General features: G+C 43.8%; 1 protein-coding gene across 1 annotated transcript in view; it reads right to left on the reverse strand.

The window, feature by feature from the left end:
- CELSR1 (cadherin EGF LAG seven-pass G-type receptor 1) overlaps nucleotides 1-12009 on the reverse strand; it is a 176307-nt gene that overhangs the window by 40523 nt on the left and 123775 nt on the right. The window contains exons 6-10 of the mRNA XM_086609920.1: nucleotides 8738-8895; nucleotides 7424-7587; nucleotides 5875-6000; nucleotides 791-957; nucleotides 134-319 (exon numbers count right to left, since the gene is read on the reverse strand). Of these exons, the coding sequence (XP_086466046.1) occupies nucleotides 134-319; nucleotides 791-957; nucleotides 5875-6000; nucleotides 7424-7587; nucleotides 8738-8895 (801 nt within the window). The remainder of the gene's footprint in view (nucleotides 1-133; nucleotides 320-790; nucleotides 958-5874; nucleotides 6001-7423; nucleotides 7588-8737; nucleotides 8896-12009) is intronic.

Genomic DNA, 12009 nt, shown 5'->3' on the forward strand with positions numbered 1-12009 from the left:
ATATAAGTTTATTAGGCTTAAATCACTGCAGAACATGGCGCTCAGCATAAGTTTTTGCTAACAATTTTTTATCCTACTTTCTTCTAAAAACATTTCAATAGTGCTTAGTGGCAAAGTTATGATGCTGCCTTACCTGGTACATCCCATAGTCCAAAGACATGACAGCAAGGTACTTGATGTCTTTACCGTCTTTAGCGCTCTTCAGCTCTATTAGTAAATGATGCCATTCCCCATCACTGACTCGCAACTGACTCATCTTCAAACTTGCAACCTGGCTCAGGCCACTGTACACTTCAAACTGCACATAGCTGTTCAGGATCTGTTGAGAAAAAAAAAAAAGGATATTTTTTGCTACATATTTGTATTTGATGCAGAAGGGGGCAGAGGGCAAGATAACAACTTTTCTTAAGACAACCCAAAAGGGAAAAGAAACCAAACAGTAAAGAAGGGAACACTTGCCATAACTCCTCATATAACTTTGAATATTCAGACTCTAACTTACTCTTCTGACAAAAAAATCTCAAAACAATCAAGAGACACATTTTTTGCATCTATATTAACGCACACTACTACCTCTGTTTAAAAAAATAACCTCAAACCAATTAATCTGAATTTTACAATGATCTTTCCATCATTGATCTTTTGTCTTTGTAAAAGGCTGAAGAAATAATTTGTATTTACTGATGTGCATTTAGCTGGGTGGACGAAGCCATGTTGTTTATGTGACCATATCCACTGATGGGGGAGAATTTCTTAACTCTTTTCTAACCAAAGGCAGCCACATTTTTACCTGAATGTTGATCTTGGATGCAGCCCCAGCATTGGCTTGCATTAACATGCCATTGACTTTCCGGGTTCTGAACATCAGCCCGATGTACCATGGCACAGAGATGGTAATGTCAAGGTCGCTCCAAATGACAATGCTTTCACCACTGAAACGCTGAGGAGAAGGCATTGCTGTAAATCGAAACACAAGAGATAAACAGTTGATATCCTTCAGGACAAAGGTTAGGAGAAGACATGATGCTACACTGTGGTGATGGTGCCAGGTAGATAGTCTCTCTTCCATTCAGCTATTTTTAATTTACTATGGAGTAAGAGTCAGTCTAGTGGAGTTACTATGAAGCAGCTGATAATACTGCAAATTCACAACCTACCCTTGTTGTGGGGCAGGCACCTTGTCTCGGTGCCTGGGCTCAGGGGCTGCACCTCCATACTGCTATGGCATTACACAGGTGAGAGATATTCCTAGAAAGGCAAGCTCAGGATCTCTACTGATACAGTTCTGCTGATGAGTGGGTGGACGGAGCAGGAAGTATGAGGGCAACAGTTGCTGCAGATGTTTTCAACATATCCTTGATTACCTGCTTCTAATTAACAGATTAAACACAGAGGAAAAGGCTGGGAGGCAACAGGAAATATTAATTAATTATAAATACTCCAGGGCCAGATTATTCAGCTGTCTCAGCTATGTAGTCTTTTCACAGGGAGAAAGCTTGTTTGAAATTGTCTAAATCACCTGCCTTAAATATCTCAAGGTGACAGCTGAAGAGTCACCCTCCTCTCTAACCTTGCACGAACACAGCTCCTACAGGGAGAGATGGGTGACAGCTTTCAGTGGAAAGCACTTGCTGATGGAAAATAGAGGAAGATCCACCCTTTGGACCTTTAAAGTAGTTACCTCAGGTAACAGGAACTATAGTACCATGGATTAGTTGATCCCACTGATTAGAAGCACAAATTAAGCCATGGGACCTCTGTGCTATTTGCAGCACCTCGTACGGCACCTCCACCATGCGTGGCACCTTGTAGTGGCATCTGCAGTCAGCCCCTGCCTGATGTCCTCACTCATGGGCATGCTGGTGAAGTTCATGGCAGCTTTTTGCAAGTGGAAGCAGGCCTTAGAGACTGGGTACAGCCACCACAGATTGGCACCCAGCCTTGCATCTTGTCACGTGCTGAGCCCATGTGGATGGTCAGTGAGACGACAGGGCTTAACAGTCCCCTTCCCCTTCTGCTCCACGCTACCATATCTGCTGACTCTTCCAGATGTTGTAGTAGGAGAGATCATGTATAAACAAATGTGTGCGTATTACTATAAAATGGCAAGTCGTTAGCAAATGGTAGAGGGACAACATCATTGTGGAAGATGGAGTCAGGTTGAGGTCAAGTTGAATTTTTTTGAGGAAAAATCCCAACCCCCAAATTCTCATATGTCTGCCTTGCCGGTCTCCGTAAGGGGAAAGGCTGTGTGTGTGGGATCACAGAGGCTGGAGGAATGTGCTGTCTGCAAGCCCTTCAGCCCCCTATTTGTGAGAAACAAGATGTCAGTGACTAGTGGACTATTGCAAGCCAAGCCAGAAGTGGGTAAATGCAAACCCTGGGGTAAATGCAAACAGCCCCAAAGGGCAACTCCTCCCCCTCCTGCTCCAGGCTGTGATCTTCCCTCTGCAGTCATACTCAGTCCTACATGAACGCTAGTGGGGGCATATGGTGGAACGACTGAAGATAGCCTGCTCTGGAAACCCAGACAATTTAAATCGGTTTGCCACCAGACGTAGATGTTCCCAGCTTGCTTAAAACTTGAATCTGGTGCTCAAGCTCTGGCTGTCTGGGCCATCAGCCCACACTGCACCACATCAATCTAAAAGTAACCAGGACATAAGTGTTGAGCACAATCATTTCCTTCTTCTGCTCCACACGTGCAAAAGTCAGCCCTTCTTCCTCCTCTACCTTGCTGATGTTCGCAACAACCTCAACTTCCAACTTCTTTGCTAGTGGTTTTCTAGACCGTTGCTGAGATTTTCAAGTCCGCCTGTCTCTGGAGAGCGGAGCAAGGACACCAACCTTGCAGGCTTCCCACCTGCTGGAGGCTAGGAACGCTGTTTGCAAGTGTTTTGGCTTGGCTCCTGGGAGAACTGGACTGGCATGGCAATTAGCCACCTTCTTCCTTTTCTCACCGGTGGTGACTTTCCGTGCTTGCAAATACCATTCCCTTCCCACACCTCCTCCCAACAACCCTCCCTACCCCGGGGCCAGGGTGCACCTTCCCCTGTTAGTAAAATAGAAATCCCCATCCACCAGCCCCTTTTGACCTCTCTCCTCCTCCCAGCCCTTCCCCATGCCTGGGACCAAGGGTCTCCATGAAGAGGCTGGTGGCCACATCTGATGTATCCACATGGGACTCGACCACCCCTGTCACCACAGAGGCGAGTGCATATACTTCCAAGCACAGCATCTCCCTGCCGTCGGAGATGCAGTGATGCAAACTAACTGTTTTCTCAGGGTTTGTCACTTTGAAGTGCTGCCCGTGTATCTACATACACTTTTAACAGACTCCTACATTTAAAAGGCCATCAGAAAGATGTGAGGGCTATTCACTGTGGAGACAGGGCCTGGGGAAACACACTGCCAACACCGGGATGTTACCTGCAGTTTGGATGTAGGACATGTGACAGTTTATGTTTTGGTGCAAACCTGCAGAGCTCAGCCCAAGGCCAGCGGAATGACATTAGCCAGCTGAGAGCAAGTCAGGCACAGCTGCTAGATCTTCCTCACAGTATTGCAATATCTCCGTTTTTAAAATAATTAAACTACAAGAAAGGTGAAACTATTTTTTCCCCAATTTTATCTCCCTTAATGTCAGCAGGGGTAGATGGGAGCTGCCAGAAAGTGAGTCAGCAGGTCTTAGGAGGGTGGTGAAGACAGATCAGCCCATCCTCACTAGTGCAGACCAGATCCCAGAGTTTCTGAAGAATGGGCAATTGAAAAATTTGAATTCTTAACCTGCCAAAGCCATGGCTGTCTGTGAACCTGAAGCAGACCCAGCACTGCCAAAGGGATTGAAGAAATGCATCAGCCAACCACTCCTACACAAGAATGCAAATATTCTAGATAAGACTTAAAAAACCCAGCTGCCTAGTAATAGCTAATGCTGTCAGGATCAAATCTGAGCACTCAAATGAGCAACCTGAGAGCCAGCAGTATTGTGTATCAGCGATTCCTCCTGACTTTAACTTCAGGCTCCTTTGGTCACATTTCAGAAAAATTCATTTCTTTCTTGGTTTGCAGTTTTTTCTTAGGGACACTCTGCCCCACAAATATCATCAAAGCAGCAAGCAGTCTGCTGCTCTCAAACTATAAAACCCTCCCACAAACTGAGGCACCAGCAAGAACACAGGGTTACTGAATGACAAAGGGGACATGCAGGAATGCACAGAACTTGAGGCAGAGGTGGACCGACGGGCAGTGACGCCGTGATTGTCATCATCTGTATAACTTGAACTTAAAATGTGTTTCCAGTGATGGTTACAGAGCAGTTCAGAGGTGATTTTTTAAATCCCAAACTTCCTGTTTTGGTTTTGAGTTTGGGATAAGAAAATGATCAATAAACCACACATTTGATTGAATTTTGAAATCCCATTTCAAAACTAAGATACAGACAGAAGGAAGGATAGTCTTTGCATGTGATAGCACTACTCCCCATTTACCCCAGCACAGGTCACACCAGAGTTGGGCCCTGGCACTCTCTCAGGAGACAACAGGGTGGGTTTGTACCACAGAGACAAGCCTATCATGAAGAAAACACCAGAATTTCACTGACAAAGATACTTGACATGAGACACATACAAAAATTAGATCTTCATACAGACCTGGAGAGCTCAAAATGTTTGAGGAGCTGCTATAGAAAGCAGGTGCCTCGCTAGGTGCAGTAACAGCAGCTTTGGGCTCTGCATGAGGTGGAACACAGGAAGAGGCTTCCATCGTTCCTTTCCCCTGTCCCTTACCCTGTAGACCCTTATTTCCAAACCAGAAACTTAACTGTGTCCTCTCCTCCAAAGCTGCTCCTTCTCAGGCAAGGGGCGAACAGTTGCCACCACCTAGATCTGGCCCAGGCTGAGGCATACTATGCTAAAGTGGTTCGTAAATCACTGTGGTGCGTACCTCAGCTTGGAGACCTGCTGTTCCAGGGTCCACGTCCTGCTGAGACTGATCAAGAATGTCGATTTGTGGCAGACACATCAAAAGAACAAAATCCTTGATGACATTGCAAACTATCCTGGGCTAAGTGTCACAGGGAGTGATAACCAAAACAAAGCCCTACCACATCTGCACCAGAGGCCAGAATTTGGCCTTCTGTTTCTAGGAAAGCCATGTCTAGTTTAAGTATGTTTTCTTTCCTGGAAGGCTTCAGGAAGACTCCAAATGAGCAACCCTCCACCAGATGTGGAGGTGCCACCTTACAGCGGGCAGCCTGCTGCTGCACTGACCCCATGGGACCCCTAATGCAGAAGACTCCTCGCTTCCTTGAGAAGAAACTAACTGCAAGTTCTTCATGCCCTATAAAACACACCTGCTGCTCCTTCCTCATCCTTTATTAATGAGTTTTTACACATATACGCACATTGTGTTCAATCAAAGAAAAACCCAATAAAACCGAAAGTGCTTGTACTCAGCAGAGACTGTCTTTTTGCCAAGAAAGTGGTGATTAAAACTGCACATTCATCCCTGGTTTGAGTCAAAGCCCAATAAAGTCAGCGGGATTCTTTCCACTGATTTAAAGGGGCTTAGGATCAGGCATTTTTACTATAAACAAATGACTAAATACTGCCAAGTTCTGTGGACTACTTTGCTCATATAAGTAAATCAACGAAAGCTCCTGTTATTCATGACAGTATGTCACCTACCATATTTACTATATAGGTGATCTCTAAAATTATTTCGAATAGATAATGGGTGATTTTTAGTCTTAATTGCAATCTCCTGTTACCCCTCCCTTAAGCATCACAGTTTAACATTCATGCTATGGGATGTTAATGACGGGTAATGAAACGAGCACACATGGCCACGCAGGAAGAGGTTTCTGCATCCCACCTTGCTCACAGTTTTTCCCTCCGTAGCGCACCGGGCACTCGCAGATGTACGTGTTCCACTTGTTGACGCACGTGCCTCCGTTCTGGCACCAGTTGGTTTCGCAATAGTTCCTCTGTGCTGCGCAGCCTGAAATTCAGGAAAACAGTTACTTTGCATGGTTTTAACAGGTTTTTACGTAAAAAGAAGACATGACTATTATACGCATTTTTTTTTTTTTTTTTTTTTAAATCCCCTTGAAGTCAGTGGAGCAAAATGTGGATGGTAGAAGTTTATGTGAGCCGAGCAAGTGTCAAATTCATAAAGACAAATCTATCAAAGGCTACTAAATACAGTCACTCAGCTGTAAATCTCTGGGGACTAGGATAAAACTTGGAGGAACTATCACTGCATGCTTGCCCTGTCGTTATACTCCTCCCCTGCCATCCACTGCTGGAGACAGGCAGATCGACCGGTGCTGTGACTCAGCACCACTGTTCGCAACTTACTGTCATCGAACCGAGACACTAACCAGGGAAATCCAATGTGCAGTGTTACACAGTGGAGTAACACTACTATACATCATTGTTTTAAATGATATGGAAACACATTTCCAAATGAGAAAAAACAATCCATCCTAAAAAAAACCACTTCATGCCCCTCCTGATGTACACTTCCATAAGATAAAAACTTGTGTTTAACTAATACTAGAGCATAACTATAAAAAAGGGCTCCAAGACAAAATAGCAATTTGAAGCGGATGCTACGACTCCCTTCTTAATCCACGATCAATGCAACATACCCAAGAACTGCAGTTTAGCTCTTACACGGACTTTCAGCAGGGCAGAAGGAAGGGACTTGCCACTTTCACTTGTAAGAGCCAGTTTTATGATGATGAGAACATTTTGTACACCAGAACTAATCCTGATCAGGGATTCGGGGACTGGAAACCAAATCAGAAACTCCAACAGGCTGCTTCATGAAGCAGGTTTCAGATTTGGAGGACTGCAGAATTTGATTTACAGAACAAACATAATATACGAAAGTCATTGTCTTTTTCATGAACTAATCCCACCGGCTTTCAGAGCAAAGTGACATTTAAAAGGCAATTAAATAAAAAAAGAGGAAAAGTTAATTTAGGAGTAAATTCCTAGGTGAAACTCATAGCAATGCAGAAGCTCTAGATAAGCCCGGCCCTTTTCTGCATGCCGCTTAATCCCGTAAGTGTGCGCTGTGCCACGGGCTATTGTGTGTGTCCCTGGCACAGGCACGGACTGCTCCTTGCTCAAACAAACAAGGTGTGCCCAGCAGGTCTGGATGCAGCTGCACCGGCGACACGGTGGCAGCACAATGCCCAGCAGCACTTTGAGCCCCTGCCACGCAGCCCGAGGTAAATGCTTTGCGCTCAGCAGCACTAACAGGGGGACAGGGGCTGTTGCAGACCCCTCTGTCCCCTGCCCCTTCCTGGGGTTACTCCCAGTGCTGGCCCCTTTGACATCCTAAGCCCTGTTACAGACACAGCGATGGCAGAGAGCTTTCTCATGTTGACTTTTGGGGTGGTAGTTGCTCATACCTGGCAGAGTGCCGTTATTGGCGATGAAACTAGCCATGTCGATGGGCTTGCTGTCAATAGAGAGGTTCCTCATGCAGCCGATAAACTGTCTGTTGTGCACTGGGAAATCTTCAGGCAAGTTTGGGACACCACCAAGGAGGAGAGGACCAGTCAGGTCCAAAGATCTGAAGAAACAAAGAAACGCTCATCATTTCTTGCATATAGTTTGTTTTGGTTTGCTCTTTATCTTACTGCTTCCATAAGCATATTTGAGCTGTTTAGTTCACCTGTGTTGCCATGCACTTCCCTCTCCTACATCGGCACTTCCAGAGCTTGTAATCACAGGACCTTCCAGAAACACTGTAACTTTTAACTCAGGAGCTGTCATACGCGTACAGAATCCAATGACCTGGCCCTAACAGTGGCCAATATGAAGAAGAAAAGGAAAATTATGACAGAACGTGCAGCTGCAGGACACTTCTTTCTGACTCCAGTCACCCAGGGGCTGGCTTACGCTCCTCAGCACAGGGTTGAGATGCTGTAGATTTTGATATAATGACTTAATTATTATACAGTGCCAACCCTTATTAAATCCTCTGAAGATCTTACTCTTAATAGCATTTGGTGGAGGCAAGTTCCACTGAGTGACTCTACACTGTGTGAAAAGTATATCATTTGGTCAGTTTGAATTAGCCTTGATTTTTATGGTCCTTTCTTCTCTTGGAATTTTACAGCAGCATGTGCATCTCAACAGTCTTTCTGCTATCACTCGTCATTTTATATCCCTGCTATGTTGCTTGCTGTCCATCTCCTCTTTAAACTCAATGGTACTAATCTTTTTGATCTTTCCTGACAGGGAAGTTTTTTTTAAACACCTAATGATTTTTCAATGGCCTTTTCTGTACCTCCTTTATTTCTTTGTCCCTTTAAGACAGGACTGTGAACTTAAATGAAGTAATAAGCTCTTCAGCCATCCCCTTCATTGATGAAGTCTAGCATTTTATTTGCCTTTCTCTCTGTATTTTCATACTAAGTAGATGCTTTTGAGGGGCCATCCACACCGACCTCCAGGTCTTTTTTTTTATTTTTGCATTTTACAAGTAATAGGGGCACATGTCTCTACCTACACAAAACTCTGCATTCCACCCAGTGTACTGACACTTGCAGTAGCCTCCAACAAATCCCATCTACTGAACTAAACTAAACTTTGTAACTTTTTCTTGTTAAATCATATCTGCTCTTCCAACTTAATTCGCTTAGTGGTTAATCACATCCTGTTGATTCGGCCCTGGAAGAAGAGAATGAGTGGAAAAGGCGAATATAGGGAATCCTTACTTCTTTGAGCCGGTCTGAGTCCCCTGGGCAGCGCAGGTGTAGTTTCCAATGAGGCTCCCGAAGCGCACGGCCACTGCTGTGTCACAGTCATCCACAGTCACCACGGCCACCTTCTCTCCAGAAGGCCCATGGGGAATTCCTAATCGCCCAATGTTGGGCTTCAAGAAATAAATGGGACATGTCATACAGTGCTACATGCATATGGGATTTAAATGCTGGTTCAGCCAGCTCAAAAATGTACTTCTTATTCCCCAAAGAGGACTAAAATAGAATGTGTAAATAAAAGAGCAGAAGTTGACCTATGACATCTAGGCAAGACAAAAAACAACGGATGACTTTAAAGAGGGTCCACGCATGCTCAGTGTGACATTTTCCACTGCTGAACCACTTTGGCCCAAATCACTTCAAAGAGGCATTTTCTTACTTTTGCACAGCAAACTCTTAATAAATTCGGCTCATTTTGCAACTTTTCACTGCAAGTGAATGAAGTCACTTGAATTTTAACATTGTTTCTGCCCAAAGACAGAAAAATGTAAAATTATGTACTATCACAAGTGAGGCTAAAGGCTTAAAACAAATTTTCCATGATCGAGGTATTTTGACAGGGCCACCACAAAGCGAGTGCAGGTTCCTATAAAGGCTGTAGCAAAAGGTTATCCGATGAACAGGAGGGAGCTCAGAAGAACACTGCTTGTGCCTGCTGGGAATGCCTCTCAGCTACAAGTCGGAAGGCATGGAAACTCACTGCCTACAGCCAATCTGGCTTGCCAAGCCAAGCTGGTTTCCAGTCACAGGAAAATAGAGACCATCAACCCACAGAGCTGGACAATTAAAAACAAGGGATGAATCTGAGCTTGCTCACACAGTTGCTTTGGTCCAGACATGCAGACTGACATCATGGGTGGTGCATGAAAGATGGTGTGTTTTGCAGTGACAATAAATGCTTCAGCTTGTTCTGGTCTCCAGCTTCACCAGGCAGCAGGAAACTCCTGCCCACCCGCCCACCCACCAAGTGCCCTGGTGAACACAGGCCACAGAACTAGTGTTACCACACTCAGCTTCAAACCTCCACCGTTACTGGCTCACTCTGCTAATCACTCTGTGCTGGCAGGTGGTGTTCTCCCCACTTCAGCACCAACTGGCACCTGGGGAAATTCAGTGATCCCAACAGGCAGAAAAGCCTCCGGAACCACTGGGAATCCAATCCCAAACACCAAACTTCTGTGCCTCCACCACAAACACATCCTTCATCTCTACTAATTTCCTAACTGATGAGATGTACCCCAGCGTGATTGACAGGAGACCATATCTGCTACACAGAAACTCCAGTGGAGAAGTGACTGTTAAAAAAAGTGTGCACATATAAACAGCAGCATATCAACCTCAGTGAAGAACTAGCAAATTCTGTAGGAAAACTGTTTTCTATGTTTAGTGTTCACAGAGAGCTACAGAGTCCTGATCTACCACTGGTGCACGATCTCTGAGGACTTTACAGGCAAAAAAGAAGCAATGAGCTGAACTCCCTGGGCTTTGCTGCCATTCCTCTATGACTCCTCACATGACTGAAGTCACCAGAATCTGACCAGACATGCGGCACAACTGAAAGCCAAGAGATATTTTCATGATGTGATGAACAATAGTTGTAATCATATGAAAACGGACGCTGGGCACAACACTGTGGTTTGCTGTACGCTCGCTTTAGAACATACATTGCTCAACTGCATACTGAAATCCCATATTTGTACAGCAAACAAGGAAGCAGTAAGGGGATAAGTGCCTGTTCTTTCTGTTTCGCTTGTACACACATAAATTCTTTAAAATACCTAAAGCCACTTTCATCAACTGTAAAGAGACACAGATTTATTTCTAAGGGTAATTATCTCAATGTATAAAACCCATTTTTAAAAGATGTTTCCTGGTGTCAATTCCAGTTGGAAAGTATTTTCCACTTCCTCTACCAAGAGCTAATGTGATCACATAGTTTGGCAGTTTTACAGTATAAGGTTTTGACCTCTCTTGAGTGATATTAAGGCAGATTTTGTTTTTTCCGATACTCCCTGGACTTTGCCGCTGCCTAGCCTGGAAAGACAGGAAGCATACATATTTGCAGTGCTGACAATGTTATTGTATGCAATGAAGGCAATGCTAGGGAGCAGCTTTTTAAGGTAAATGAAAAAATACATAGAAAATTAACCAACCGAGAGGCAGACCCTGCCTTCCAAAAACGAAAATGTTTACAATTTGGGTGCTACTTCTATTCATTTGGAGGAATGATTCGATTAACATTTACGTTCTTGTGCTTCACTGAAATAACCTATTGTTTCTTACATGGGAGCCTTGACAAAGGCAGGGTATTTATTCTCGCAGCAGGGGGGATCTGCCCAATGTTAATCAAGATTGCAACCTGATGAGACTCAGCAGTTTGCAGCTGCTCCTTCACAGTCAACTAGCTGCAGTGGTAAACTGATTTTTTTTCCTCTTTTATTTAACATGGAAATTGCAAAGTGTTTCTGTAGATATTGACTGGTCATTGCAGTGCAGATGTCTGGCATCTCCTTGGCTCTGATGACCACACAGAACCATAAGCTGATGAGGAACTGGAATATTCTGGTGAATGAAAAGAGACCTATCGGCAGTTCAAAGCTACTGAGTTCAAACATACAATGATTTTCTGACCATGTCAAAAGGCTCATTTGACAGAGCGGGCTTTTCCCAAATGGAAGAATATGTTGCTGGGAAAGGAAAGAGATTCTGAGTGATTTAATGTGACATGGACTATTTTTTTTGCTTATATGTGGCAAGTACTACACTACTCATCTTCTCCACATCTACTGTAGGGAATACTTTATAATTGAAGTAATGTGAATAAAGAAAAGACTGGAACAGAAGGAGCCTAAGTTAGGAGTTCCTTCAGAATTGAATAATGAAACTGACTTTATTAATTTAATATTTTGATTAATACTAAATATAGTTTGCTGGTGACATAGAGGATATTTTAGAGTATCATGCATTAAAAAAAAAAAGAGTAATTTTGAATAGCTGAGTCCTAGAAAGATAATTAATCACAGAACATGAAACTTGGAATCTGATGACAAGAATTTCTATCGCAGGCTCAGAGGTCATCAGCTATAAATGATGAAAAATAAGAAAAAATCAATTGTATTAATTGACTACAAAACAATTATGAACCATAGTGATTAAAATATAAAAAAGGCAATACAATAGTGGGTTGTTGCGACGATGGGTACGAGGGAAATTTTACGACACTGAAC

Source organism: Tauraco erythrolophus, chromosome 4, assembly GCF_009769465.1.
Source record: "Tauraco erythrolophus isolate bTauEry1 chromosome 4, bTauEry1.pri, whole genome shotgun sequence".
NCBI lineage: Eukaryota > Metazoa > Chordata > Aves > Musophagiformes > Musophagidae > Tauraco > Tauraco erythrolophus.